Source organism: Aspergillus steynii (assembly GCF_002849105.1).
Source record: "Aspergillus steynii IBT 23096 chromosome Unknown P170scaffold_1, whole genome shotgun sequence".
In the NCBI taxonomy this organism is placed as follows: domain Eukaryota; kingdom Fungi; phylum Ascomycota; class Eurotiomycetes; order Eurotiales; family Aspergillaceae; genus Aspergillus; species Aspergillus steynii.
In genome coordinates, this window is record NW_020194398.1 from 6022286 (window position 1) to 6050261 (window position 27976).

Genomic DNA, 27976 nt, shown 5'->3' on the forward strand with positions numbered 1-27976 from the left:
AGCCCTTTGGACTATCAGCCATGCCAGAATCCATCAGTCAGAAGCAGGACCCCACTAGGTGCTCTGTACTCCGTCCTGGGCTGGTCTTTGATCCATCACCTAAAAGGCTTTCCGGCTGTCTATCCTGATGGAGAAGGAGCACTTTCCCGTGGAACTGCCACGGAACGGTTCCAACTAGGCGAAGGGACTTTAGCGGTACGGAGTAGATGCTGGACAATAGAGGGGTTGTGAACTCATTGCTCCGTACTCCGCGCCACTCTACCTCCTACGGGGTACGGAGTATGTGCCTACTACCTGTAAGGCTCATGGAGGGCACACCACCGAGCAGGAAATAGGGTTGACTAGCAAATTCAAATAGATGAACGAATGGCAACGGATCTCTCTCCATCGACAGTAGTCGCCTTCTAGAAACATATCTTGCCATCTACCCGTCTCTTGCAGGGGAGGTCTTGTTGATCCTCCACCGCGCATAAGCACCATCCCAGTTAGGTCCTCTCAGGCTTCCAACGGTTTGGTCAATGGACTCATTGGAAGAATCAACGGCTAACCATCTACCCCCTTCTACGGAGCCGGGACCAAACCACAGAGGGAAAATCCCGGTCTTCCGAATCCTTTCGATCCCGCTTCTCTCCCCATATGAACCTCCTTAATCCTTCTGGAATCCCTAAGGAAGGCGACGGCTTCGACAGCTAGCGAGTATCAGAGCATGCTGCATCGGGAGTAGCGGCCTGGAGGGGGAGACGGTGTTGATGGCTAAGAGAAGCGGGCAGCTTGGCACGGATGCTGGATGGGGAGAAGCAGGCGATGGGACGTGGGCCCATTTGGGAGCAGCGATCTCTTGTGATTCGCGAGACTACTGGTTCAGAGAAGAACTAGACCCATGGTCGGTGTCGGGTAGCAGGGACGGGCCTACGCTGAGTGGGGGGTCCGCATTCCCCGAGGGCTCCGGCGCACTCAGCGGACCCACGGCCTCCATCGCCATGAGTCCACTGGTGACCTCCCGGCTGGATGGATCCCCAGTCCTCGCCGCAATCCCGCCAATCACTGGCACAGCCCGCCCCTAGCTCGTTGAGTCCGGTCGGAGGCTAATGAATGGGTCGCGCTCCACTCACTTAATCACTCCCTCACACCAGTCGACTTCGCCTTCTTTCTGTGCGGGTGCCCAAAATGATTTTGGATTTCCTCTTCTATTTTTTGATTTTCTCATCTTATTATTTTCCCGTTTGGACTTAGCGTCCCCCTTCCTCTTCCACTTTCGGCGCACCACCAACTGTGGTTCAGCCTAGGAAGCAGCCGGCAAACCAGTACGCACTACTCCGTACTCCGGCAGACGTAGTTTAAAAAAACAATCGAAATAAAATCACAGAAAAAGGGGGACACGTCACCCCAGCAATTACTCATGTAGTCATCACCGATTGACGAAGCCTATACTGGCACCGTTCGATCTGAATCATCTGTCCTCCGTACGCCAAGTCTCCGTTCTGAGATATTCCCTTTCCCCTTCCTGAAACCGCGAGACCCAAAAGACGGTGACAATATCTACTAGCGGAACAAAACCGTAGTCATGGGTCGGGTGGCAGATATGGCGGGAGACACGGAGTCCTAGACCGCCGGACGGAGCACCTGAGACCCATCCAGCAGTCCCCTTTTAGCATCAGGACGGAGCCATGTCCAACGCCTCCTTGGAATGCGTAAGTGATCCCCAGCAAGGAATCAACAATCAAAAGTCCCAGTGCCGAATCGAGTGACCTGTTCAACGAAGACAAGGCGACAGAATACATATCTTCCGGATCTCCTCCAGCCAAGGGATGATAGGCGACAAAAAAATAAATAAATAAAATCGAATCGGTCGTCCACGATTAGACCATGCAGCCAAATTAAGCATGTCATATCATATGTACGGAGCTCCGTCTGGTGGACATGCTAATATGTACTGCGGCAGTGGTAGGATCCAGTATGACCTAATTAGCACATGGCATTATCCCATGGCTCGAAAAGGCTTAGCAAGAGCGTTGCGATTGACCCGGATCGGATCTTCCATATTGCAAGGGCTGGTGGCGAGCTTGTCTACGCAGAACGGAGGAATAGGCGCAAACAATGCCGCCTGCGTGGGGGAGCATGTTTGAACAAATGTTACAGGATCGCTGGTCACTGTAGTAACAGATCAATTGCTGCGTCTCGAGCGTCAGTTGGCAGGGAAGATCCGACATTATCCATCAGACGACCTCGGTTGAGTCGTGCAGATGCCGGCTTTAGAGATATAGTTGAGTGGCCTATCGCCAGGGACTCCGGAGACTACGTGCCGTTGCCGGGTACTGGAGGTGGCTGGCCGGGACGATTGACGCGGTCAATATGTGGAATTATAGGTAGGTATACTCTGTATGCATCCCGTACTTGATCTGTAAACTGTAAAGTATCATCTTGATGCATGCACTGATAAAGTACATGAAAACTTAATTCGTGCAGCCTTCAGCTTCCCCGGACGATGGTACTTTAAGAATGGCCAGGTCCCCAAATATGTATGTATGTGTATGGCGCATATATCGAGCTGACCTGCAGCAAATCCAGTGGATCGCCTGGTCTGCAGAATCATGTAGATGAGATAGGTGCTTTGAAGCAAGCAGCTACTACTGTACGTCTGCATGCATATTTATTGCCTCAGTAACGAACTCTGCTTTCGATGCATAAATTTACCTGATTGGGGAGAGCAAGTCTCTATAATACAGCGTACAGTTTCATGGGTTAAATTTTGAAAAATAATTAATACATGGACTTTTGACCACGCGGAATCGGCTCTCTTTCCGAGGTTTCTGGCATGTCTTGCTTGATCGGCCACAGCCCTCTCGATTTCAACTACAGGTCACAAGCCATGGAAAATAGGAGAAACATTGATTGAAACCCCCGCCGGTAGACTGAAACAGCGAATTTTTACACTGTATCAGTTAAGATAGCGTGGTGAAAGTACGGAGGCGGAGGACAGACGACACTACTATGCAACTATGTTGTTTATTATTCCAGGCGAACAGATAGTTCTCCGATGCGGTCGACTCGAAATTCCCATGTGTTTCAACCGGGGGGAACTAGCATAGACACCACTTATCAAGTGGAAACATACCAACTGAATGCAGTATCTATTCTCCGTACGTCGAAGAGGGGGGTAAGGAGGGGTTGACAATTAAGCCGTTTACTCCGTAGCCACCAGCCTACATTTTTATTTTGTAAATTGCCAGTCTCAGTTCGTGGGCCGGTTCGTCACAACTGGCGGTGGTTGCCATGTTGGCGGTCAGCCACCCGCGACACGCTATGGATATGGAGTTCTGGACAGTATGCCTTGTGGATGGAGCGGCTGGTGGGCAGTTTTGTTTTCACTTTTCAGGCTTTACGGAGTAGACAGTAGGCGAGCACTCCACAAATGCAGACAAGAAGTTGCATGAACTCTTGACCGTATTTGTTAGCGTCTTGGATTTCCCCGACCGACTCTTCCGCCTGGATGCTTGGACCTCACTACGCAGTACGTACTCAAAGAACTGACTGACCGTTTTTGTTTTGACGCGCGTGTCACGAAAGAGAGTGGAAGTCAGGGGGTGTCATCGACCGTCGAGGGACCGGATGAGGTCATTCACATTCCTTCCAAGGCACTTGATCTCGCAGTACCACCCTCGGTACACGTCACATCACCCGCGTGTCCGATTTGTGAGCTCGACGGCGTAGGAGTGAGTGTCCCTCGCGCCCTCGAGACCCTGAGCGGGATGGATAATACCAACGACCGCAAAGTCAGAGGGAAGAAAAAAGACGCGGCCCAACCCCTGGACACCCCTGCTAGAGCCCGTCTAACGATCACTAGAGGCGGAGACTAAGTGGGCCGATTAAGGCTGGAACCTCCGGAGTCTTCAAAAAATCCAAGCGGCGGATGACGGTGACCACCAGAGGGTCCTGTTTCGTTCTTTGGGTTTTTTGCCTTTGGGCACGGTTAGTTTTCCCTCTGGTCTCCGGAAATTGTTCACCTACTGGTCCCAAACCCCGATGTCAACGCAACACCACCGGCGGGTTTTAACTTTGCTGTCAAATGATTCTCTTTGAGTCTTGGGACGGCCTGCTGGATGGGTTTATTTCCTTTTAACTTCCCCTACCCCCGAGGTGGTTTTGAGTCTTACTGGATTCGGACCGGATGGGCGAAAAGGCGCATTAATAATCCGGTCGAGTCTGACGCAGTCGTAAAAAGTACGGACCTACTGCGTCAGGATGATAGATGGATAGTACGCAGTAATCTGGGAAACCCGTTCCCATTAATGGGCTGGGCACGGGAATCAATAGCCCTCAGTAGACCAATCCCTAGGGTACGAAGTTGCACATATCGGCCACCTTCATTGGACCAGAGCAGCGAAACCCTACAACTCCAGAGACCGCTAGGAAAGACGGGTCACTGCTAATCCTCAATGAGGTTTAGGTGCTGACTCCAACGCCGGAATTTCAGACAACGGCCCTGACGGGGTCCCTGGACGCCCTTAAGAAGTTAAGACGCAAGCGAAAACACGCCGACAGAAATACGGTGTCGGGGCTGATTCTGGTGATCTGGGTCCGATAAGCAGTGCTTATTGCGCGGGAACATCAATTGATGGGAAAAGTCCCTTCGGTGGATTGTGGATTGATTCATCATTATTATTCCATTTCTACGGATTGCTCTGTATCTCGGTCGCGATCTGCTCATTCCCTTCTGCCGTTCTCGGGCAATTGGGGTTATTTAAGGGGGGTTTCCAGCGTACGATTCCGGCAGTTTACCAGAACGGCTTACCCGCCTTCAGTTCGAGGCCTGTCGATGATGACCTAATTTCCGCCGACGGGGAACTCCCCTTTTTTTATTTTTATTTTTTCCCTTTCCCCTTTGACTGTTTTGATTTTTTTTTTTTGGCCTTTCCTAGGCGGGGTGGATCCCCGTTCCTCGGCCATTCCTGACTTGTCCATCAGGATTAGCGTGGAGGTCTGCTGCCTCCGCCCACTGGCTTTGTGAGGATTATTATTTTTTCTCGTTCGTCTTCTGATCGCGTTTAGTATGACCATATTTTATTTTCTTATTTTCTGATTTTCTTTTTTGTTTTGATTTTATGACCATTACCGATTATTCTGGCACCCTTTTAGTTTTATTACGAGTATCATGACCTAAGTGTACGATGACGGCGCCGTGTGAGTGGGTGGTCTGGTATGGAGAACGGAGAAAGAGTGGTACCTAGTGTAATCACCTTTTAAATTATCATCACCTCCGTATTATTTTTATTTTTATTTTTATTTTCGGCTTCTGATTCGCGTCTCTCGTTTTCTGCTGTCGGTCCATCCGTCCATCTACTCTGCTCTCTCCGGCCATTCGCGTCGCTCGCTCGCTCTTTTTCAACACATCAATTGCTGCCCTCTTTTTTGTCCCCCCAACCAACCAACCTCCTATTTCATGACTTACAGGATCACCCGGCGCTGGTCGTGCTTTTGCTGTCAGTAGTGACAATAGGCAGGGAAATGTGGTAGATATCTGGAGTCTGTCCATGTCATCCCTCCGGTTCTACTGCTCTTTTTAACCCCTCAATAATCCACTCGCATTATCCTTATTGTCTGCCCCCCCTAATTACCATTATTTATTTTTTATTTGATTTGATTTTTCCTGTCCATCCCCATCCCATCCCATACCCGCGGCGATTATTATTGCGATTATTATTACCATTATTTCCTACTAGTACCAGTTTGATTATTCCCTGTGATCTGCACCATCCGATTCCACCTCCCCCCTCAGAACTCCCTCCGTTCAGTCGACCGCTTCTTCACAGGCTCCACGGCCCGGTCCCAAAAGTTCTCGTCCTGGAGCTGGTAAAGCTGTCACCGCGTCAGGGGCTCTCTCCCACTCGGTCTCCGATCATCCTTTCGTTTAGCAGTTCCCACCGAATGGGCCCGCTCATATCACTACAGTGATCACGTCCAATCCTCTGGGTCCTTCCATCTTGCTTCCAGATCTTCTTCCTGTCCTCCACCCTTCTTTTTTGAGAACTACATGACCACCCCCTTCCCCCTCTTCTCCCACTTCCTCTGTCCCTCATCTCGGCATCTCTCTCTTATCAATCCCGCCTTCCTCCCATTAGCCCTCGTTTCGATGGGATAGAACCATTTCCGCTTCCCATTCCGCGGGCTCGCAATCGTTTCTGAACGTCGAATGATGAACATCTGGTCCTGTTAATCACCTTCCCATCGCCATTGGAAGTTCGATTCTAGGTCCTGGAAATCCACTGATATAGGGTAACGTTTCCCTGGCGAGGATGACAGACGTGTGGGGAGGAAAAGTACCGTTGGCCTGCTGACACGATCCGGATTCTCCCAGTCATACGAACCCTCCCTTCTCGATCATATCTGCTGGCAGACACAATCACATAACCACAAGGAGACACCATGACCGTCACTTACGACCACTCCTCGTCACGGAGTGCCGCTCCTACCTCGATGGCCACGCTCGAAGACCGCTTTGAAGTGCTTAAGGAGGTTGGGGATGGTAGCTTCGGCAGCGTTGCAGTTGCACGGGTACGGACGGCCGGTTCCAACATCGCACGGAGAGGAACCATGGTAAGTTGTACCAGCTTCCGAGCACATGAGGCACACCCTAATGTGATATACCACAGGTCGCGATCAAGACGATGAAGAAGACATTTGATTCCTTGACTCCGTGCCTAGAGCTACGTGAAGTGATCTTTCTCCGAACCCTCCCTATCCATCCTCACCTCGTTCCCGCCCTCGACATCTTCCTTGACCCGCTTTCACGCAAACTACACATCTGTATGGAATATATGGATGGCAATCTTTACCAATTGATGAAATCTCGCGACCACAAACCCCTGGATGGGAAGCACGTCAAGAGCATTCTGTTCCAGATCTTGTCTGGTCTCGATCACATCCATGCCCATCACTTCTTCCACCGAGATATTAAACCCGAGAACATCCTTGTCTCCTCGTCCGCCCCGAATGATTCCACCTTCAGCCGTTATTCCAATCTTGTGACCCCTCCTTCCACTCCTCCAACATACACCGTCAAGATCGCCGACTTTGGTCTTGCCAGAGAAACCCACTCGAAACTGCCATACACGACTTATGTCTCCACGAGATGGTATCGTGCGCCCGAGGTGCTTCTGCGTGCCGGAGAGTATTCGGCGCCGGTCGACATGTGGGCTGTCGGTGCGATGGCGGTGGAAATCGCTACGTTGAAGCCGCTTTTCCCCGGCGGAAACGAGGTGGATCAGGTCTGGCGTGTCTGCGAAATCATGGGCAGCCCGGGTAACTGGTACAGCAAGTCGGGTACCAAACTCGGCGGTGGTGAATGGCGAGACGGCTCTCGCCTTGCCCAGAAGCTGGGCTTCACTTTCCCCAAGATGGCACCCCATTCGATGGAGAGCATCCTTCAACAACCGCAGTGGCCAGCGGCTCTGAGCCAATTTGTCACCTGGTGCCTGATGTGGGATCCGAAGAACCGTCCTACCTCCACCCAAGCGTTGAACCATGAGTATTTCGCCGATGCTCTCGACCCTCTGCGACCGAAGTCCTCGACTGCCCGCCTGCTGGGTCGGAAACATTCGGACAAGAGTTTCAAAACTCCTAGCCGGGAAACTACGGATTCCCCTACTCTTTCGACCAAGTCCTCCTGGTTCAGGAGATCCTTGATTGGACGATCGGAGAGTCCCGCTCCCAATGTGGACGATGAGCCATCGAAGCAGCCAGTGGTTTCGTACAGCACCACTCCCGAGCTCCAGACCAAGCCTAGGCCGGCGCCGAGCAAGCGCGCGACGTGGGCCAATGGCGCCCCGATGCCTATCCTGCCCTCGATTCGGCCCGTGTCGCCGTTGTCCAATGCCGTCACGGCACAGGCCAATTCTTCTCTCGCTCACATGAACGACGTGAATGCAAGCAAATCAAGCAAGAAGATTGGTCGCCAACTTTCTGTCAATTCGCACGGCAATCACTACGCCGATGTCCACCGACAAGAAGCGGAACGGGCGCTTAACGGAAACGGAAACACCAACAACGGTGGCATCACTCCCAAGGAAAGCTTTTTCTCGCATCTACGCAAGCGTGCTCGCAGGCTATCCGGACGCAATCAAGGCAATACGGCCAGTGATGACGTCGAGGCCAACGCTGGCTGCATGCCATGGTCCAATCGATCGTCACTCGCTCTCGACTCGGTCAATGTCAATGAGCCCAAGCAGAACACGGATCTGAACGAGCTGGACAAAGCTTTGCAGGGTGTGAAGTATTCTCTCGATTCCACTGCGAAGAGCAATGTTCCTGTTCACATTACGTCGTCGTTGGAGGGTGGAAAACGCCAATCAATGCCACAAGGCTCTATTCGGTCAATGGGAGACAGTCCTGTCTCCACCAGTGGTAATCCCGGACCTATCTCGAGTCGGACTCGCCGTGCCTTGCAGATGTCAACTCACCCTGTCCACCGCTACGAGACCCCCGAGGAAGAGGACGAACTCTTGGATGAGGTGCTTCATTCGGCAAGCAAGGCCGCTAGGCGTCTAGCGCAAACGCAAGCCTCTGATGCATCTTCCAATTACAGCCGTCCAGCTTTGGGGAATGACAACTCGCGTCCGCTACCAAGCCCTTACCCGACTCCTTCGCCATCCGCCAAGTGTGATGAGGTGGCTTTCGGTCATGCTGAGGCCACACCTTGCAGGCGGTTAGGGGTGCCTGATAACAAGACCGACCACTCAAGCTCGACTCGTCAATGGCCCACGCCACCTTACGAAGAGGGCGAATGGGCCAGCCCAGCTGGAAACTTCATGACTGGGTCCACATACAGGTAGTTGGCTTCGTGATACCCCGCGCAACAGGCGGCGGTGTCCTTTTTCCCTTTTACCTTGATCTCACAATTTCCTTTCATTCTTTGACTATCTTGTGATGTTTTTGTTCGAATCTAATCCAAAGAGAAAAATGGGGCGATCATGCGTGTTACCGGCGATCTAACCGAGCAAGGCGTACTGGGTCTGGTGTCTTCTGTTTTTCTCTTCGTCGTGGAGGCTGTTTTGATTATTTTCTCTCGTTGCTCCCTATTTGTTGTTGCATAGGGCGTGGGTTAGCCCGATTTCCTTTTTTTCATTTGTCGGTTGTTCTTCTCATACCCCAAAGGCCTTTTTCTAGACTTAGTCGGCCTCGCAACTTGTTTTCGGCACGTTTTCGTTCTCGTCTTTCTTTTGCATCATCACCATCTCCGGTGGCTATTCTTTGCACATTTTACCACCCCCCTTGATACCACATGGCGCAAGTCGCGAGGTCTACTATCGTTCCTTATTACATATATATATGCATTAACTCCCTACTGTCACTTATTCCCCCCTTTTCTTTATTTTCTTTGTGTCCAAAATTTGTCTTGTTACACCACTGTATATTTTCGCGGGCTTTACCCCTTCACCGCCATTCCTTTCGTTGCATCTACTGGGAGCAATGTGGCTGTTTATAAAATTTCCCGTTCTTTTCCCCTTGTACAGATATTCTCCCTCTCATTTTCTTGTTTTCGCTGAGAAGGACCACTGGTGGCAGCCTTGAAGTCTCACAATACTGTAATATACTTTACCTGCGGTGGCAATCCCGCTCACTTATACTAATAAAATGCGATCGACTGCTCTAATTTACAATGATCTACTGTGCTTTTCAATGTAGTATCTGCTAGTGTCAAATAGAAAAATCAAGCTTGATTAAACAACGTCCGACTGTATGGTGTGGCGCCTGATTGATAGAGACGGTGATCCATAGATCGGCACGGAACAACAACTCCCCGCCGCCCAGCAGAATTTCCCAAGTAGAAGACGTCAAAGGACCTCTTCATATCAAAAACACTCGACCCTTGGATGTTGGTCGAACGTGGATAATCTGCACGGGTGAATTGATAGAGCCCTGCAATCTTGTCGGTACCACTTTTTTTTCAACCTCAGTGCCAACCCAAGTGGTGTTAATTTTTCTATCCTCTACGCAGTAACGGCCGCTGTGCCTACAAGCGATCTTCTTCTCTCAATTACTTTCTCCCCACCTCCTCCTCTCTATCCAGCACCCTGATGGCCTCCCAGCGACAGGCCTCGTCTGCCTCCCAGACCCCGCTGATATCCCCCGCCGAACTCGCCTACCTCTACACCTCTCTCGCGCTACCAAACAGTCCCATCCGCCCCGATGGCCGCTCCCCCACGCAGTTTCGCCCTCTAACGGCCGAAACCGACATTCTGCCGGGCACAAACGGCAGCGCGCGCGTCGGATTCGCAGACGGCACGCAAGCCATCGTCGGCGTGAAGGCCGAGGTCGAGAAGACGGCGCTGTCACCCGATGCCGTGAATCTCTCGCAGCAGGCGCAGACGACCGATGCGGGTGGCGAGGACGGGAAACCTGCGGCCACTGGCGGGCACGGATCTTGGGTGCAGATGTCGATTGAGATCCCTGGATTTCGGGACGACGATGCCCTGCCTGTTTTTCTGTCTGAGATGATGCGCGAGCCGCTGGTGGAGTCGGTCTCGAGTGGGCATAGCGAGGACGCCGAGATGGCGGGCGGGCTTAAGGGTCGGTTGGTGATTAATAGACGCTGGCATTGGCGGTTGTATATTGATGTAAGGGATCTGGGTGGATGTGTTGTGTTTGCGATGTGTGTGTGGTTACTCGTGCTAACCCTGATTCTCTGCAGGTTCTACTTCTCTCCCAGCCTCTTTCATATCCGCTTCCCCTCCTGTCTCTAACAACCCACCTGGCGCTTCTATCGACGAAGCTCCCCAAGTTGAAATCGAAAGGCGAAGAAGACCCCTTCTTCGACGATGACTGGGACGCCGCAGAGTATCTGTATCCTCGCACGCGGTCGAGATTGCCGCAGAAGATCCGCCCGCCGGTCACGCTGCTGGTTATCTCTGTCGGCGATAACATCATTTTCGACCCCAACCGCGAGGAAATCACCGTTGCGGACACCGTCATGGCTATCTCTGTGACCCGGGACAGCGAGTCGGATGGGCTGAAGCTCCTTTCTATCCGCACGGTCGATCCGCCTTCGCGGTTGACGCAGCCCGGAGTGCCGAACTCGGAGAATGTGGCGACGGGAGGCTCTGCGGGCGCTACGGAGGGATCTCTGATCGTGAACCCGGCTACGAGCGAGGAGGACACGCCGGGTGTTTGGAGGCCTCGGAGGGGTGGAGTCAAGCGCAAGACTGTGGCGCGGATGATCAAGTTAGTTCTTGAGAAGGGGGGTGTTGGCGAGGAGGTTCTGGAGGGCCTGGAGAATGTTGAGGTTGGGTGATTCATTGATTGATCGATGTTGGTTGGGACATGGGCCTTTGTCCTGAATCCTACATTATCCTTACGAGGATGGATCTTCTATCATGATTCCACGCTTCGGTTGGGCTCTGGAGGGAACGGGTGGGTGTATGCTCGTGGATACAGAGCATCGCTGCAGAGGTCTACCGTCTTGCCTTTGCAGTTCTAACAGAGACCACCCGAGACATGGAACTTCCACGAGCCTGGCTAAAACACCGTTGGACGAAGGAATTGTCATGATAAGCAGATGAGAGAGTACCAATGTACATACTACATACAAAAAGGGAAAATAATACACACCTCGTGGAGAAAACCCCACCCCATCAACACCATCAATCACCAACATAATCTACCTCATTCAATCCACCGACACCATCCCCAACCCAACATCACACATACCATCCCATTCCCAGAAAATCCTACCAAATCCCCAACCACTTCTTCACAGGCCTCCTCCTCCCCTCCCAATCCACAAACTCCTTTGCCTGCTCCTCAACCGCCACCGGCGACTGCTCATCCACGCCGACCAGCTCCGCATCACCCTCGGCAGCACTACCGCCTTCCTTATCCTCCGCGCTCGGCTCCTCCATACCATGCGCAACCCGGTACTGGCGTCTCTTCTCGGCGTCCTCGACCCGGCGCTGCCGCTTCTGTCGCGTCTCCAGCGAGTTGTGCTGCACGTCCATCCGGTACACCGAGAGGGCCTGCGAGATCGTGTCGATGGGGTGCCAGACCAGGCCCGACCACGAGGGCAGGAGGTGCGCGAACGGAGACCGCCGTTTGAATGTTTCTGTGAAGGTGAATGTTGCGAGGGAGGTGAGGACGCCCTATATCATTCATAACCTTAGCATTACCGCCGCATCGCATCATATCGTATCGTATCGTAGCAGTAAACATCCACCATCCACCATCCCATCCCATCACATCCGGGACAGAAGGATGGGGGTGGGGGTCTGAGAGACTCACCATCGCAATCCAAATATGAATCCACCGATTCGTCAAGAACCGATGCATGACCGTGCCCTCGGGCGGGAACATATTCGGATACTGCTTCTCCTTCTGCGCCTGCTTCTCTGCCTCCGAGAGCCGCGGACCGTAGTTGACCGGGTTCGGGTTCACGATGCGGCCGTTGCGAGTCTGCATCACGCGCCGCGCGGGGTGCGATGGCGGCCGGAACTTGTCTGGCTTCTCGAGCACGCGCGGCTTGTCATCTTTAGAGCTAGAGCGCGAGGACGACGATGCGCAGCGGCGAGAAGCCGACGGGGTCGGGGCCTTCGACTGGGTGCGGGCGAGGGAGAGGAAGCTCCGGGTGGAGGGGGCGCCTCGCGGGAGGAGGAATTGGGGGATTGTGACGGGGGGCATTTTGGTTTTGTTGGGTTGGTGGTTCCAGTTGGTGTGGAGGTTCTTTTGAGGAATATGGAACCAGCAGAAGGGGGTTCTGCGGGGTGTAGCATGCCCTGGGGGAAGGAATCTCGCGATTTCAAGACTCCGCGGTCGAAGTTTTCCGAGTTGATGCCGCTTAGTCACGTGATTGTTTACTCCGTGTGGTGCCTGGTGCAACTGCTGGGAGGGTGGATTAAGGGTTTCTTTGCCTTATCGCTTTTGCTCTCTTAATGCTCAGAACTAAGATGCAATGATTGCTTCATAGGTAGATGTGTTGCGTGGTGTGGTGATATCGTGTTGGCCATACTAGATCGACCTTGAAAGTAAGCCTCAGGCATTCAACACCTGACAGACACTCACGATGTATATGATTAAGAACTGCGGCTCATTACTACTTCTATAAAAGAAACTTTTAACATAGGTAGGTCCTCACGATAGAACTACCTTATCAAATGTCACAATAGTGTCTCCTTCGTACGGACAAAAATAGACGCCACACTCGGACCAACCCAAGATTCTCTGCCCAACCAACACCGACATTTCGAGTCCGCGTCACACCCCGGGAGCATGTGGCCTAGGTACATCCATGGATGACGGATAGCAAGTCGGTCAGGCATGCAAAGGAGATCCGGCAGAAACCGATCGATACCGGGTTTTGATACGAGAACAGCCCGGGATGGATGTCGATGCCTCAGGCCTGCACCGCAAAGCCCGGCAGAGTGGAAGAGACGACAACCAACAGCCAATGGAGGCGCGCCCATTAATATTTCCATTTTGCCGGGTCCAGGATGAGCTCGCCATGAGGTCATTCAGGCACACTGCGTCGGCATGGTGTCACCGTCTGAAGGGAGGATTTTCCTCGGTGTCGATCAGTAGGAATCCTAGCAGTAGTCTATATAGTATAGAGTATAGAGTATACAGATGTAGCATTTACGCAAAATCTGCATACAGGCGACATCAGCACTGCTACTACGTAGTAAAGACATCTTGACCGCCGTCGTCGGGAGCAACAGCATCAGTCCACCAGAAAAAGACACCGGCAAAAAAGCCATCCCGAAGGCGCCCGCTCAACGCTGAATCATCTCCCCGCTGATTGGCCCTCGCCCGGATCACGGGAGCCGACGGGGGCGACGGCCGGGCGCTCTTCGTTCCTTGTACAAATTCCTGCGATCGCATTTTTTTTTCTTTCTTGCCAGCTCGCTCACTTTTCATCCTCAATTGACCTCGACTTTTTTTTGGGACCCCTTTAGATCTCCCTCTTCCTTGTACAGCCTATCTCTACTTCTCTCTTTCTACTTTTTAGAATCCCCTTTATATATTCACAATGGGCAAGGACGCTTCTTTCGCTCCCGGTAAGCCTGACTCCCCTGCTATTGCCTCCGGACGGTGTTCGGAGGGCGCCCCCCAATCATTCACTGCAACGCCTGCAATGTGCACGCTTTGGGATACTGTGAATCCCCGGTAGCGGCTTGCTAGCGCTGGAGGTTTTCCTGTGTCTTTGTTTACCTCTACGCCTGGTGTCGTTGTCTTCCGGGTTCTCGTCACTATACCACCATCACTCCGTCAGCGGCATTTTAGCAGCGTTAGCTCTTTCTGAACCAGCCACAATTCCTGAAATCTGCCCTATCACCACTTTTTACAAAGAAATCAGCTATTGTTGCCACGATGACAAGCTGGGATACCTTTTGTTTTGTCACCACACTGCACATGCGCGAGGAGGAGATCGAGGCTGCAGAGAAGGCCAAACAGCAGGCTAACATGGCGACGCTTCCAGGTGACTCTGCTAAGGGTGCCAAGCTCTTCCAGGTGAGTTTTGAATTGCTTCATCGCCGCGATAAGACGCGACTGGCTAACCTGGATCTCAGACCCGTTGCGCTCAGTGCCACACCGTCGAGGCTGGTGGTCCCCACAAGGTCGGCCCCAACCTGAGCGGTCTCTTCGGCCGTAAGACCGGTTCCTCCGAGGGCTACGCCTACACCGACGCCAACAAGCAGGCCGGTGTCACCTGGGACGAGAACACTCTGGTACGTATTGATTCTTGTCCGAGATGCGCGAGAAGACGCGGTTGGCTAACGCGCTCCCTACAGTTCAAGTACCTCGAGAACCCCAAGAAGTTCATCCCCGGTACCAAGATGGCCTTCGGTGGTCTCAAGAAGGGCAAGGAGAGGAACGACCTCATCACGTAAGTTTTGACCGCCAGCATGCAGCGATGGGGATGGAACAAAGAGCTGACCGTGATTTCTTTCCTCTGCAGCTACCTCAAGGAGAGCACTGCCTAAACGCCTCTTCTCTCGTCGATTCTGCGAACCCACCAAAAATTCCCTTCTCCACCCCGTCCGGGGGATGCTCGACCGACCGCCGGACCGGGCATGTAATTTTACCTGCTACCGTGTTTACTCGCAATAGACTTGGTTTTCCTTTGTGTGTGCGCGCGCCGGAGAACCTTGCGGATATCATAGAGACAGCGGTCTCGCTTTGTGTTTTTTAATGCGCTTGTCTTTTCCTAACAATCCCCCTGTGACGATCATGTGTGTTTTTCCGCTTTGTGTGTACCATGGAATTTGAGTGCCGGCATGCACCGGCTGTAATGAACTCTCAACTCTTACCTTACTACTCCGTATCTCCCATTCTATTAATTAGCCTACAGGTAATGGAGCGGACTGGCGACTACAGGCGGCTGTACTGCGCATCACGGGCGCCGGGGCACATGACCGGGTCACCGCCCATTGGCCCAGCCTCTTCGCGTGCTGAATAAAAGGCCGAGGGGTTTCGCCCTCTCGCCCTCGCTGGTACTTCCGATTTCTCCCTGCATTCAGCCCCGGACAAAGAAATCCCTGGCCAGATTCTATCTAGTCCCAATCAGATAATCAAATCCAAAATTCCAGACAACGGATTGTTCGCGCTGGACTCGTTGCCACTAACCAGCATCCTCGGGGAGATTGATTGGCTGCCAGCCGTCGTATGCAGACGCCGCTGTAACGGAAGAGTGACTTGTCGCGACCTTGTTAGTCGGTCCACTTCATCCTTCCTCAGGCACCAACCCCTTCCCTTCCCTTCCCTGTCCCTCGCTCTGCCCTTCTTATGTCTCGCATTCCCGTGCTGTTTCATTCTCTCGCGACTGTCGATCTGACTGGCAGGCCCCTTCTTCCCGACTTGCCTGTCTTTGCTCCGTATTTCTTCGCTGGCTTCCCCGCGTCGCTGCCGAGAGCGCATCGCGACGAGCCATCCCACCGCACTTGAGCGCAAACCTGCGACTGACTCCTCCAGCAACTCCTCCCCCTTCCCCCGTGGCTGCGTTGCTCTCCCTAGACCAGGCTGGATCTGTCCTCGAGTGGTCGCCTTGACTGCGCGCCAAGTGAAGTGACCTTAACGTCTTCTTTTAGACCGCGCGCAACGCCGTCCGCCATGTTGGACGAGCTAGACAACGTGTTTGATGACCATCCGTCCCTGGATGCGTCGCTAGAAGATTTCGAGAATGCCAGCAACTCGCACAGGTCGCCCGTCTTCGGTCTGCCGTCTCAACATTCCGGCTTTCGCTCCGAGGATTCCGAGCCCGAGGACGAGGACACGACACCCCAGGCCGAGCGCTGGTCGCCTCCCGGCTTTCGCCGCTATGATTACGTCCAGGGCAGCGGGTGGTATCGCCATCAGCCCTATTCGCGCGCCATCGATCATGACCGTCTGGGGTTGAAGCCGACGGTAGGGCTGAGCCCGTCGCAATCGCGCGAGCCGAGTCCTCAGTATGAGGATGCGCTCGAGGGCACGACGGCTGTGCAACGAAGCACGTCGGCAGATACTGGGGTGGCAACGATCGCGGCCAATGTGCCGCTGCCTCGCGACACGGATTCGCCGGTCAAAGGGCGGTCCCCCAGCCCGGCGGCGCCGACTTCCAGAGCCAGCCCTAACCCGGACGGATTGGACTTTCAGTCGGAGAATAACATAAGCAATTGTAGGCTTTTATTTTTTGATCTCGGTTTGAACCCTGTCCAGTACGCTGGCGCGGGATACTAACGAGTGGGCCTTCTTTTCAAGATATCCGCTTTGCCGTGCGCGCTGAAGTCCAGCAACGCGAACCGTTTGTCGCATTCTATAAGTATACTCGATCGTGGATCGAGTGGATGACTAGCTCGAAGTCGAACACCACCATATCCTTCATGGTCGGCGTGTTCTCCATCATGTTTTTCCGCGCTCTGTTTCTACCGCATGATCCGCAGGCGATTCCCGACCTCGTGAAGCTGTCCAACTTCGCGCGGTCGTTCGAACCGTTGATCTATTATTCGGAGAACGGGGTTCAGCAGATTGGTACGCTGCAAGAGACGGGCGTCGCGGTCTGGGACCTGAGCGAATCTGTGCGCAGTACGAATATGACCAGCGCTCCGATCATCGTGGACCAGCTGGATGAACTGTCGGAATCTTTGAAGGGGCTGTCGATGGAACTGACGCGCTTCTTTGCCAATGTGGATTCTGACGTCGACTCCATCTTGATTGTCATGGACTGGGCCAAGCGAGAATTAGAAACCATATCATCGCAACCACCGAGTGGATTGCCGACGATTGTCTTTGACAACGTGCACGAGTTGCTGTCGCGACTAAGTCCGCTCGAGCGCACTGCTGCACCTAGTGGTGACGGCGGGGGAGAATTGGCCGCATCTTCCACTCCCACGACTTTTGGACATGTAGTAACCGCTCTCTTTGGCCAAACGTCTGGCCAGCGCACGCGCGCCGCCCTCTCGCGCACATTCACCGAATTCCTCTCCGTTCTGGAAGAGTCTATCAACAGCGAACTAACCCACTCAGCATCCCTCTTTTTGCTCTTCGAGTCCATCGACCGCCAGTTCCTCAACCTCCAGCGCACGGTGGTGCGTGAGTCGGACGCCCAGGAGCGCGCGGAAGGCGAGATGCTCAGCTCGCTTTGGACTCGGGTTCTCGGGCCCAATGCGGCGGTGGTGCGCAAATACGAAAAGAACAAGCGACTCCTCGCCAGCGTGCGCAGTCGCACAGTCGCCAACAAACACCTGCTCATGGACCACCGCGGCCGCCTGATGTCCCTCAAGATCAACCTCGAGACGCTGCGGCGCAAACTCGTCAGTCCCCTCGTCCGACCGAATGACTCCTCCAACTTCCTCGGCGCCGGCGACTCGGGCAATGGCCGAAGTAACGGTCGAATGCTAGGCCCGGTCGAGGCCGTGATCGACGGACAAATCCGTGGACTCGAGGGCAGCTACGACTACCTCCGGTCTGTCCGAGAGAAACAAAAAGCGAAACTCCTCGAGATGGTCTACGGATCAGGACGCAGACTACATAACTCTCTACTAGGAGACAGAACAGACGATGCAGACACAGACGGAATCGACGGAGCCTGATGCGACAACGCAAGGAATCGCTTTCTTTCCTTTTCCTTTTTTCAACTCCTCTCCTCTTCTCTACTCTGTTCATATCCGACCGACTCCGTCATCCATACAGCCTTGTCGCATCTTCCTCGGCGTTGGACTAAATCCGTCTTTTTGTCTCTCTGTCTGTCTCATGGGATCGGAGTTTTTCTTTTCGGCGTACATCAGAGAAGATCCGTCGATCTACTGTTTCCTTCGTGTCGTTTCTGACTTATCTATATCCATCTATCTGGCGTCCATCACAGAGTGGTAAGGGCAAGGGCAGGGGCAACGGAGAAAGGTGTTTTTTTCCCTTCTGTCTTCTGGTCATCGGTTTGGCGTCTCCTCGCTTCTCATCTATCTATCTATCCATCTATCTCTTTTCTTCTCGCATCATGCATATAACCGGCGACTTTATTGCGGATTTGTGAGTTAAAAGCGATAGACGAGACGTTCCTTCTTCTACTATCTTATCTTAGCTTGTTGGTTTGGTCTGGTCTGGTGTTGTTTCGCGATTCGATCTTCGATCTTTGGGTTCCTTAAGCTCTTCGTGTATGTAGTTATGTATGTCTTGTATGTATTTGCGAAGAAAGGATGGCGTTTTGGGCTTTCTTCGTCGTTTGGTTGGTCTTGGTTCACGGGGATGGAATGGAACTGATGGGATGGAGGGAGGAGGTGGTTGTTTTCGTTGGCGTTTTCATTGCGTGTTTTGATCTCTTCGGATTTTATACTGATATACATGCTATTTTTTATATCTCTATCTCTATCTCTATATTGTAAGTGATGTGTTGGTTCGTAGATTGGTAGTGTGCTGTGGTGGTATGAGTAAGTAACTTGGTTTGTATTGGTTGTTTAGGAACCGTAGAAAGACAGACAGACAGACAGACAAATGACTAACTCTATATCTAACTGCTAACAAATTGACACCTTTGCTAAGCTAGGAAGATCTGGGTAAGAAAATAGACGCAAGATGATAGAATCGGTGTTATTGCTTCTCCACACAGTGATTTAGAAAGGGATTGATTCGAATGACCTAAAGTACATAGATGAATGAATGCCAGCTAGGCTTTTGAGGACTTTACCTCCCTTGCCAAGTGAATAGGTGAAGTATTGTGAAAAGAAATCTAATATGACATGGTCCCTTTAGCAGTCACAAAATAGGCAAAAAGAAAAGGAACCAAATGTTTTCATAAGGAGAACAATTCGATATCATCGTTGGATTTGTCGAGAAGAGAGAAAAAAGACGATTTTGGGAAAAGTGGATGGGCAAAATGTAATATGTAATGTTCAAAAATCATTCAATAAACGCGCCGCTGAATCATGACAGACCCCTTATAACTCCGTCCGCATGCTTGGGTTAGTACTTCCTTTGAAGAGAAAGTGAATAGTAGGTTTTCCGAGTTTGTTTTTGATGCTTTGTCCTGGTTCGAATCGATTAAAAGCCGTAGCCACCGCCGCCATACGGGGTCGCGCCGTATGGAGTAGCGGCGCTGGCTCCCCAGGCAGAGGCGTTGCCGTTGGCATAGGCCGTGAATCCTCCGTCAATACCCTCCGGCGGTTCGTAGGCATCGGGACTGCGCACGCCCATCATGTCATCCTCCTCGACGCCCATCATGCCGCCGTGGTCACCCTCGCCGGAGCCGGAGAGAGCGGAGATCACCGAGGCGAGTTTGCGTTGTAGCACCGTGATGCCTTGCTGGATAATCATATCGGGTTCCAAATTGCCGATGCTTTCGACATCGAAGTAGAAGTTGTTGGGCTCGGCGTCGTAGTCAAACGGTTGGTCAGGAGCCGTAGGGTGTTCCCAGGCAGCGTTTGCGGAGATGGGCCTGAAAGTCGTGTCAATACCATGTCTAGAGAAGAACCCCTGGAGTCACCCCAAAAGAGAACAAAAAATGAACGTACCATTCCTTCGCAGCATCCTCCTCATACCAATAATCCACATGTCGCAGATTATTGTGCGGGTCATACTCGAACCCAATCGCCGCCGTCGGAGCCCACTTGGCATGCTCCTTAGCAATACCCTTCTTCGCAATGCACGTCATCTTCAATTCCTGACCGCTCCGCAATTTACAGATCAAGGGTCCCTTGCCCTGGGGGTCCGTGATGACGGGGTTGCCGACCCATTCATTGGCCCGCTCGCCGCTGACGACCAGGTCGCGCGCATGTATAGGCATGACCTCGAAGCCGGTGCAGCGCGCATGCAAGGACAGGGTAACGCTGCAGCGCGCGCAGTGGTCCTCGCATTCGCAGTCGCGCGTGTACTCGACGTCCTGGTCGCAGTTCTTCGAGTTGAGGGGGATGAGACCCAGGCGGTGGGCGAGGAACTCGTCGGGCAGCACGGAAGTGTTCATTTCGACTTCGACCAGGTCGATGGCGATGGTGGGGATTTCGGCGAGCATGGCGCGGCGGACGGAGTTGGCGAAGGCGAGGTCGACGGAGCTGAGTTTGAAGTCGACTCGGTAGGGTTCGGCCTAGAGACAGGTGTGAGTTCCAGGGAGCTCTAACTTCTCATACTCATTGGAGGTTCTTTCAATCTCCTCATGTCCAAGGGCGGAATACCTCTCGCACGGTCACTTGAGGCCCAGTGGGCTCGATGTCCATTTCATAATCCATGGCGGCGTGAAAGCAGCGCTGCAAGCTGCCTACTGGAAGAAACGGAACGGGAGAAGAAGATACGTTAGAGAAGTCGAGCAATGAAGGACGCGACGGGTTAAAAGCCGACGAGAAGGACCGAGGTCGAGGGGGAGGGGAAGGTGGAAGAAAGGCGATGGACCTGAAAGAGGCTCGGAGGTGAAGGTTGGAGTTTGGCTCTGCGAACCGCAGGACGCGCTTTGCCCGATCGGGAATGCATCGGGGCGCGCATTCTTTAAATCAGCGGCATTACTTCGCTTGGCTTTCTACTGGATTTGAACCTCTGGTTTCTTCGGTGTCTATATCGTATTTATTGTTCTATCATCCGCTCTATATACCTACTGGCTACGAACGCATACTCTACTCATTGGTATGTCCATGTCAGGCTTAGGAATACAAGTCTCTGGGGATTACAGAAATCCTCTTGCGGCCGTCAATCTGATCACTGGGAAATGATATGAGTATGGCTTTTTTTGGTTTGGTTTTGTTTTTCTTTGTTTGCTTCCTTGGCTCAGATTCCTAGGTTTTGCAAGAGTCGCGGACCAGACCATCCGACGGTACCAAGAAGTGGTAAATTGCAAACGCATTCGTGCATAAAAGTCAAGGGCCATTTTCTTTCAGGCTCGAATCATAGGATCGGCATCCAGAATAACCGGTAGAACGAGTCCTCCAACCAAAGTCGGACCCGACCAAAAAAACCACGTCCGAAAGACGCATAACTTTTTCTTCATCCGTCCGCCAACAGTGCTGTCGACCGTGTTGCTCTAACTTTCTATTTTGACGGATTGTCGTGGAATCTATAGAGGTGAGTTGTGGGAACTGGGCTCTCGCGCAAAGCCATCCAGCCACCAGCGCGATATTACAAAGACAGAAAACCTCGAACTCCAAAGCAGCACAGCCGACCATGACCCAAAAGAAAAAGAAGGGGGTAGAAAGACACCAATCGAGAGAGATGCAATAAGAGATGTGGAGATGAGATGGGAAAAGAAAATGTTTTTTTCTTTTAGAAGGGGAATCATGTCGAGTCGTAAAAAGTCCAAAATCGAGGTGAACGACCGACTAGCCGGTCATCTCTACCCTATGATTTCGGAGTGCAACCGAGGACAGTCATCGCTACCTTTTCAAGGAACTGCGATTCAATGCCTCCAGGAGTTCGGGACGACTGGAAAGGGACGCCGCAGCTTGAGCGTAGCCAACCCATTGACGTTTCCGTTTGTGCATCTCGGGCCACTGATCCTCTTCGCGGTCCACGGTGACCTCGAAAAACTGGTAGGAAGCTTTCGGGGCATGCGCCGTCAACAGCGACGACGGGCGCATGTCCGGGATCAGCCCGAGATCCTGCTGTACCGTGCAGATGACACCGGCCTCTTCCCAGGCCTCTCTGCAGGCAGCCAGCTGGGCACTGTCCTCATCCGTTTCCCAACCCCCTTTGGGAAGTACCCAGCCGCCACGTCCGGCGGACTGGATCATGAGGACTTTCGTCTTATCCGTCGATAGCGGCACCACGCCAGCCACGAGCCGTTCGCCTTTCGATCCATAACCTAGAAAACGGCATCCACGCGTTAGCCTAGGATTGCGCGAACATCGTCCGAAGGGTCCGAGAGCCGAATCATCCCATCTTCGCGAAAGGAGGGGAATCCGATAAGGCACCAGAGCGACGTAATCCGCCCCACGTGCCTCCGGAGGTCACTCACGTTGGTTTTTTCGCCCTGTCCGGGACTCCATTGACCGAGTCTGTTCCACCATCTTGGACGAGAAGGAATGAGGAATGGGGGCAGAGAACAATGACGACAAAGACAAGGATGGATTAGAAGTAAGAAGCCGTCGGAAGACCTCTCACGAACAATCTATACTCAAAGAAAGATAGGAGAGATGGCGGAGTAAATGCGCCAGGAGTACCCCACGCGACAGAAAGTCAAATGAATGCAAGGGTCTCCAAAGAGACACGGGAGAGAAAAAAGAGGTATGAGACCGAAAAGGGTGACAAGAAGACGGGATGAGGCCTCAAGGTAGAGGCCTAGAAGTCCGAAGCGGGACCTTTTGGGGAGGAGGAGAGGTCAAAGGACGGAGGGTATAGGGAAGAGAGGTCCAGCCTGGGGGGTGGGAGCTGGTCCACGAGCCGTCAACCCTAAACTTTTTTTTCCGGGAGGTAGAAAAAAGAGGCGAGGCGGTCGACTGGAAATTTTTGGGGGAGGGGAAAATCGGGAACGGCAGAGAAAAAAGGACAGTAGGAACTAGGTGTCCCCGTTCACTCCCGCGGCGGACGGGAACCTGGAAGAAGCGGAGAGGATATAAGAAGACATGGTAAACAAGAGCCGAGCAGAGGGAAATAGGGGAAGGGAGGAATAGAGAAGAACGGCGAGAGGAAGGGAGGGGGAGGCGAGAGTACGCAGACTGAGTATACCCGCCTCACCGCGCGGTATTCGTATTACGCCGCGGAAGGCGGTAAACTACGTGCAACCATACGAGGTACACGTCCGGTACACCCTGTCGTCCTCCTCCTCCTCCTCCTCCTGGTGATTCCTCTCATCCTCCCGGCTTCATCTCCCAAGACCTCCCGGGGCACTGCGGGCCTGTCGGTCCCACCCCACCCGATTTCTCTCTGGTTCTCCAATTACCCTTCCAACGGGTTCCCTTGGGATCCGGTGATTATTCTCCTTGCTTGCTCGGCCAGGAACTCGGCCCATTCCAGCGGCGTGTCACCGTCCTCGCCATAGCTCCCTACGCTAACTAACTATGTAAGCCGGTCGTCGGACTCCCACTGACCAAACCCATCGGGACCGCAAATGGAGCTGTCAATGCAGAATTGGAGGCACCGCCGGCTCGTTCGGCCTTCGGACTAGGCAAACCACGTCCGCCACAAGCGCGATGTCTCAATCTGGTGGACGGCTGGCTAAAACGAGCCTGATATTGCATCCTATTAATGGATTCATGGCTTATTGGCCGGTGGGACTCTTCACCCTTTCTTCTCCCTTTCCACCCGGGCCTCGTATTTCCTTTCTTTTGTGAAATTGGTTTCTGGCGCTGATTCTTCTGCTTCCACGGAGTCTCCGTCCACGCCCTCGGTAATTATTATTAACGATCTTGCTGTTCTCATCCGCCAGAAAACTGGATGCGATCCACCCTGGCCAACCCTAGCTGCGGTACCACGAATGGAACTAGGTCGCAAGAACCGACGTCCAATAACCATTCTCTTAATCAGTTCCCAGGGAGTGGAACGCGCCCACGAGTCTCACAACTTTTTTCTTTTCCTTTTTTTTCTCCCCCTCTTTCGATTTTTTTTTTTTTTTTTTTTTTTACCAGATCGTCGTCGGGTATCTTTCTGCACGGACATGCTTTGAAGTCTGAAGAGTGAAGACAGACCTCAGCGGTGCTGGGTAGCAGTCAGCTGTCCCAACTCCAGATGATGATCCCATAACCTTCAACTAACTAAACCATGTAAATCAATACTCCCTACGCGGTAGTGGCATTTCGAGGCACCGCATCATTTCGACATGCAAAGCATGCGCTACGTGTGATACTCCCGGAGGATAAAAACGTCGGGCAAGACCCAGCAATCAGCATCAAACTTGCCAATCCTGCATCGTGGTGGACGGAGACTGACTGCTGTGGAAACCAGCCTCTGAAGGTCAAGATTTTTTTTTCTTTTGTTTTCTTTTTTCGTTTTGCTATTGTTTACCCCGTGCCAACCTCGACCTTCGTCCAGACAAGCTAAGGATTGGATACCATGAAACGCACAAGCATGCCTGCATACACTAGCTCCAAATGACTATTGGAACATAAAGGTTGATCCAAATGCGGGGCACCAACGACATCCCGGGTTTTCACTTTTTTCTTGAATTATTATTATTTCTATTTTTGCTGTTTTTGAGATAGAAAGGAAAAAGGAAATGAAGGACAGGAGAACCCTCAGGTCGATCATGGCGTTGGAGATGGCTCCTGCACCCGAGCGCCCCCTTGAACTCTTAGTTAACGGCGGTAAGGCCTGCACATCAGACATCGTATGGGGTTCGAGAAGGTCGAAACCCCGCGGAAATGATTGGATCGGGGGAATACAACGCAGCGACGATCTCGGGGGACTAATTATATTGGATGCGGACCCTGAGATCGCAGCGGTGTGAGTCGAGCGAGGGTGTGTGATGGCGAAACGACTGATTTGACGAACGCCCTGGAAGGGCTTCGTGTGATGTCATATATCGTATATCCAGATTAGTCCACCCAGGACGGTGAAAAAAATGGTGGCATGCAAGTCACCGAAATTGTCCAGAGTCACGAAGGTATGGATGGACCATGGATCAACGATGGCACGATCATAAGGTCCTTCCAACGAGAAGTGGCATGTATACCCAATGACTGTCGAGGGTCCGGTGGACTGCTGATACGGGTATGTACCTACGAAATAGTGCTCTGTACACGAATGAAAATGGAAATGTTGCACTTGAGATTACTCCGGTGTCGATGCGGAGACTCCGAGATGTTCATTCGAGTGCGCAGTACGGAGTAGTATTATCTCCTACACTCTCCATAATCCTATACCATCTTCCGATGCCGAAGCCACCACCACCAGTTGGAAAAGCCAAATTAATCATGGAAAAAGCAAATCCCCAAATCAAGGATCCGAGCCCATCGACATGAAGCCCCTGGGCAGGGATGACCGGGCCTTACATGGGACTACGACATGGGGAGCAGACCAGTCCAGGCCAGAGTTAGTCCCAATGCTCTTCTAGAAGCCGCGATGCAAGTAAGCCTTGGATTTTTCCTCGACAGGACCGTGATTCCTGCGTGAGTCTGATATAAATGATCCTACTCTGTATATTGCGCGGCTGGAAATCACGGTGATACCAGGCGATACGGGCGGTAATGGACGCCGCCTTGGAATCTCCGCGCCAACTTGGACAGTCTTCCCCTCCATCTGTCATTCACCTTCTCTCCAATAATCTACTGCTGCACTAGTAGTTGGTCCCCATCGCCATCTGCCCTTTCGCTGCGGTCCTCTTTCCAACCCATCCCACTCCGGCTGGATGATTACGGGGGTTTTCTTTTTCTTTTGCTAATTTCCCGCCTTGAGCGCCAACGAGACCACACCTATCCACCGCAACATCCACCATGGGCACCGTCGTCGACGCCGAACAGGCAAGGAATCTGTCGCTTTTCCGACCCCTAGGTAAGCAGCCAGTCAGAGAGGATGGCTTTTCCTCGTGCCGTCATCATTGGCCCCCGTCCGTCTGCCATCCCGCGCAGTCGGTGCCCCTCCATCCTGTATTGTCCGTCTTGGCTCTGGTCTCGCATTCAATCGTCAATCTCCCCGTTGATATGCCGCACGACAAATGCAAGACCCGCAAGATCGGTCACTGCATCCCTCCTGTCTGGCATGATCCGTCGCATTCGTCCGTAATGATGACTCTTGTCGGTGACTAACGCTACTCCCTTCGATATCTTTCAGGTTACCAGCGTAACTCCTGTGGTTACTGTAAATCCGAGGATGGCAGTAAGTCCGCCCCCTGCTTCGCTTGTCCATGGGTCATCGTCGTCTCGCCCCCGTGGCTGACGCGCATCTAACCTACTGCAGGTGCTTCCTACTACACTAGTTCGGTCGCGGTACGGCCGGTCCATTACGAGGAACTGGTCAACCGTGGTTGGAGACGGTGAGTTTGGCTGTGACAGGACGCATCCTGCATGTAGAATCTAGCTGCTAACTGGAATTCAGGTCAGGCACGCTTTACTACAAGCCGAACCTGCAGAGATCATGCTGCCCGCACTATACGATGAGGTGTGTCTGCCAGGTTCTCGACCGAGAATGCTTGTGTTTGTAGATGCTGATCGTAACCAGGATGGAGGCGTCGGCCTTCAAACCCAGGAAGGACCAGCGAAAGGCAATCAATCGCTGGAACAAGTTTATCTTGGGCCCGGAGTACATCCGCAGGGCGGCTTACCTGTGTCCCAAAAGCCGGGGGTAAGTATAAATCCTAGTTTCTCGGTAGAGATTATGAGAGCTTACATGATACCATGGATAGAGAGAAGAAGCATCGAAAGCAAACGTTTGACGTTTCGGATGTCGTGCATGAGGCCGAATACAGCAACGTGAAACGGCCTCTGGATCCCAAAACCAAGAAGCTCCTAGAGCCGGCCCATCGATTCGAGGTCAACATCGAGGGCGATTCCATATCACAGGCCAAGTATGTACCTTATGGCAGCCAATATGTTCTTGATGCTGACAGTCGCGTCCCAGATTCGATCTCTTCCTCAAGTACCAAACGACCGTGCACAAGGAAGATGTATCCAAATGGCAGACCAAGGACTTCAAGCGCTTCCTTTGCTCAGGGATCAAACGCTCCCCCGCGAATCCGCAGTCTTCGGAGAAAAAGCTGGGTTCGTATCATCAATGCTACCGATTGGACGGAAAGCTTATCGCCGTGGCGGTCCTGGACCTGATGCCGAATTGTGTCAGCTCCGTCTACATCTTGTGAGACCTCCCTTCCCAATCGATTGACCGGTCGAAGTCTGGCTCACAATCCAAGCTACGACCCGGCTTACGAGCAGTGGGAATTCGGAAAGCTCAGCGCGCTGAGAGAAATCGCCCTGACCAATGAAGGTGGATACAACTATTACTACATGGGTCAGTAAACCACTCCCCTTTAAATTGCATATAACCAGCCTAACATCGCCAGGCTATTACATCCACTCCTGCCAAAAGATGCGCTACAAGGGCAACTTCCGACCCCAGTACATCCTCGGTGAGAACCCAAGACCCCCAACCATATCCCCAGGCCAATCCACCCCTAACCTCCCCCACCCTTACAGACCCAGAAAGCCACACCTGGGAACCCCTCGACGGCGAACTCTCCAAGAAGCTCGACGAACGCCCATACGTCTCCCTCTCGCACGATCGACAACTAGCCGCAGAGAGCTCGCAGGAACCCGACCCCGCAGCCGACATCAACGACGAAGAAGCCTCGCTCTTCGACCTGCACATGCCCGGCGTCTTGACCCTGGAGCAAGTGAAGGCGCTGGACCTGGACCACTGGCTTCTCCTGGTCCATGGGACGTTCGTGCATATGATTGTGAGTGTTTCTATCCTTCAGCCCCTTCCCCTTCTCCCCTCGGGACCAGGTGACTTGAACGGTACGGTGAGTACTAACTCCCCATGCGCTAGGACCTCGTCGGATGGGAAGACATGCCAATGGATAATCCGCAGTCCGTGAAGGGGATTATTGCGGAGTTGGCGGCGGCGCTGGGGCCGGAGGTTTGCAAGGAAAGTGCGGTGGTTTTGTTCGACTAGATAGGAT

At 52.8% G+C, this 27976-nt stretch overlaps 12 protein-coding genes across 12 annotated transcripts; 7 read left to right on the top strand and 5 right to left on the bottom strand.

Moving 5' to 3' along the window:
* Positions 1-390: 390 nt before the first annotated feature.
* On the top strand, positions 391-1064 carry P170DRAFT_506242 (uncharacterized protein; the record flags this gene model as incomplete). Its single annotated transcript, XM_024854376.1, has 1 exon — positions 391-1064. Exon 1 carries the CDS (start codon positions 750-752, stop codon positions 1062-1064), a length of 315 nt encoding a protein of 104 aa, XP_024710998.1. The 5' UTR covers positions 391-749.
* A 271-nt stretch (positions 1065-1335) lies between these two features.
* On the top strand, positions 1336-3857 carry P170DRAFT_461507 (uncharacterized protein; the record flags this gene model as incomplete). The annotated part of the gene is made up of 8 exons (XM_024852043.1): positions 1336-1691; positions 1970-2366; positions 2467-2523; positions 2598-2632; positions 3129-3140; positions 3231-3324; positions 3419-3511; positions 3568-3857. The coding sequence occupies exons 1-8, from the start codon at positions 1668-1670 to the stop codon at positions 3855-3857; spliced, it is 1002 nt and encodes a 333-aa protein (XP_024710999.1). The 5' UTR covers positions 1336-1667.
* Positions 3858-6423: 2566 nt separating this feature from the next.
* Positions 6424-8828, top strand: P170DRAFT_443425 (serine/threonine-protein kinase; the record flags this gene model as incomplete). The annotated part of the gene is made up of 2 exons (XM_024850544.1): positions 6424-6594; positions 6651-8828. 2 exons carry the CDS (start codon positions 6424-6426, stop codon positions 8826-8828), a joined length of 2349 nt encoding a protein of 782 aa, XP_024711000.1.
* Positions 8829-10073: 1245 nt separating this feature from the next.
* Positions 10074-11287, top strand: P170DRAFT_375648 (exosome non-catalytic core subunit RRP42; the record flags this gene model as incomplete). The annotated part of the gene is made up of 2 exons (XM_024845328.1): positions 10074-10613; positions 10769-11287. 2 exons carry the CDS (start codon positions 10074-10076, stop codon positions 11285-11287), a joined length of 1059 nt encoding a protein of 352 aa, XP_024711001.1.
* A 224-nt stretch (positions 11288-11511) lies between these two features.
* On the bottom strand, positions 11512-12666 carry P170DRAFT_400033 (uncharacterized protein; the record flags this gene model as incomplete). Its single annotated transcript, XM_024846308.1, has 2 exons — positions 11512-12131; positions 12271-12666. 2 exons carry the CDS (start codon positions 12664-12666, stop codon positions 11724-11726), a joined length of 804 nt encoding a protein of 267 aa, XP_024711002.1. The 3' UTR covers positions 11512-11723.
* A 238-nt stretch (positions 12667-12904) lies between these two features.
* On the bottom strand, positions 12905-13576 carry P170DRAFT_48091 (uncharacterized protein). Its single transcript, XM_024853823.1, has one exon. It carries the CDS (start codon positions 13494-13496, stop codon positions 13143-13145), a length of 354 nt encoding a protein of 117 aa, XP_024711003.1. The 5' UTR covers positions 13497-13576; the 3' UTR covers positions 12905-13142.
* Positions 13577-14445: 869 nt separating this feature from the next.
* On the top strand, positions 14446-14873 carry P170DRAFT_346450 (c-type cytochrome; the record flags this gene model as incomplete). The annotated part of the gene is made up of 3 exons (XM_024843567.1): positions 14446-14493; positions 14553-14711; positions 14775-14873. The coding sequence occupies 3 exons, from the start codon at positions 14446-14448 to the stop codon at positions 14871-14873; spliced, it is 306 nt and encodes a 101-aa protein (XP_024711004.1).
* Positions 14874-16003: 1130 nt separating this feature from the next.
* P170DRAFT_48143 (uncharacterized protein) lies at positions 16004-18286 on the top strand. Its single transcript, XM_024853867.1, has 2 exons — positions 16004-16636; positions 16720-18286. The coding sequence occupies exons 1-2, from the start codon at positions 16093-16095 to the stop codon at positions 18048-18050; spliced, it is 1875 nt and encodes a 624-aa protein (XP_024711005.1). The 5' UTR covers positions 16004-16092; the 3' UTR covers positions 18051-18286.
* A 725-nt stretch (positions 18287-19011) lies between these two features.
* On the bottom strand, positions 19012-20831 carry P170DRAFT_400043 (DNA-directed RNA polymerase II core subunit RPB3). Its single transcript, XM_024846309.1, has 3 exons — positions 20619-20831; positions 19962-20530; positions 19012-19885 (listed from the first exon to the last, which is right to left on the bottom strand). Exons 1-3 carry the CDS (start codon positions 20670-20672, stop codon positions 19492-19494), a joined length of 1017 nt encoding a protein of 338 aa, XP_024711006.1. The 5' UTR covers positions 20673-20831; the 3' UTR covers positions 19012-19491.
* A 520-nt stretch (positions 20832-21351) lies between these two features.
* On the bottom strand, positions 21352-22479 carry P170DRAFT_433212 (NUDIX hydrolase). The gene has a single exon (XM_024848424.1). The coding sequence runs from the start codon at positions 22158-22160 to the stop codon at positions 21804-21806; it is 357 nt and encodes a 118-aa protein (XP_024711007.1). The 5' UTR covers positions 22161-22479; the 3' UTR covers positions 21352-21803.
* A 746-nt stretch (positions 22480-23225) lies between these two features.
* Positions 23226-23964, bottom strand: P170DRAFT_433213 (uncharacterized protein). The gene has a single exon (XM_024848425.1). It carries the CDS (start codon positions 23878-23880, stop codon positions 23647-23649), a length of 234 nt encoding a protein of 77 aa, XP_024711008.1. The 5' UTR covers positions 23881-23964; the 3' UTR covers positions 23226-23646.
* A 1533-nt stretch (positions 23965-25497) lies between these two features.
* P170DRAFT_433216 (arginyltransferase) lies at positions 25498-27974 on the top strand. Its single transcript, XM_024848426.1, has 11 exons — positions 25498-25854; positions 26134-26178; positions 26260-26335; positions 26398-26460; positions 26521-26643; positions 26705-26866; positions 26920-27153; positions 27209-27306; positions 27359-27424; positions 27492-27751; positions 27844-27974. The coding sequence occupies exons 1-11, from the start codon at positions 25797-25799 to the stop codon at positions 27967-27969; spliced, it is 1311 nt and encodes a 436-aa protein (XP_024711009.1). The 5' UTR covers positions 25498-25796; the 3' UTR covers positions 27970-27974.
* The last annotated feature ends 2 nt before the right edge of the window (positions 27975-27976 follow it).

Excerpts from the sequence above, each read along its gene's own strand:
- P170DRAFT_48091 (XM_024853823.1), bottom strand. The coding sequence starts at position 13,496 with ATGACCTCATGGCGAGCTCATCCTGGACCCGGCAAAATGGAAATATTA.
- P170DRAFT_48143 (XM_024853867.1), top strand. The coding sequence starts at position 16,093 with ATGTTGGACGAGCTAGACAACGTGTTTGATGACCATCCGTCCCTGGAT. Across the intron at positions 16,637-16,719 it reads GGAGAATAACATAAGCAATT|ATATCCGCTTTGCCGTGCGC; the intron begins GTAGGCTTTTAT and ends CTTCTTTTCAAG.
- P170DRAFT_400043 (XM_024846309.1), bottom strand. The coding sequence starts at position 20,672 with ATGGATTATGAAATGGACATCGAGCCCACTGGGCCTCAAGTGACCGTG. Across the intron at positions 20,531-20,618 it reads CTCAAGTGACCGTGCGAGAG|GCCGAACCCTACCGAGTCGA; the intron begins GTATTCCGCCCT and ends ACCTGTCTCTAG. Across the intron at positions 19,886-19,961 it reads GAGGATGCTGCGAAGGAATG|GCCCATCTCCGCAAACGCTG; the intron begins GTACGTTCATTT and ends CACGACTTTCAG.
- P170DRAFT_433212 (XM_024848424.1), bottom strand. The coding sequence starts at position 22,160 with ATGATCCAGTCCGCCGGACGTGGCGGCTGGGTACTTCCCAAAGGGGGT.
- P170DRAFT_433213 (XM_024848425.1), bottom strand. The coding sequence starts at position 23,880 with ATGGTTATTGGACGTCGGTTCTTGCGACCTAGTTCCATTCGTGGTACC.
- P170DRAFT_433216 (XM_024848426.1), top strand. The coding sequence starts at position 25,797 with ATGGGCACCGTCGTCGACGCCGAACAGGCAAGGAATCTGTCGCTTTTC. Across the intron at positions 26,867-26,919 it reads GATTCCATATCACAGGCCAA|ATTCGATCTCTTCCTCAAGT; the intron begins GTATGTACCTTA and ends GTCGCGTCCCAG. Across the intron at positions 27,154-27,208 it reads GTCAGCTCCGTCTACATCTT|CTACGACCCGGCTTACGAGC; the intron begins GTGAGACCTCCC and ends TCACAATCCAAG.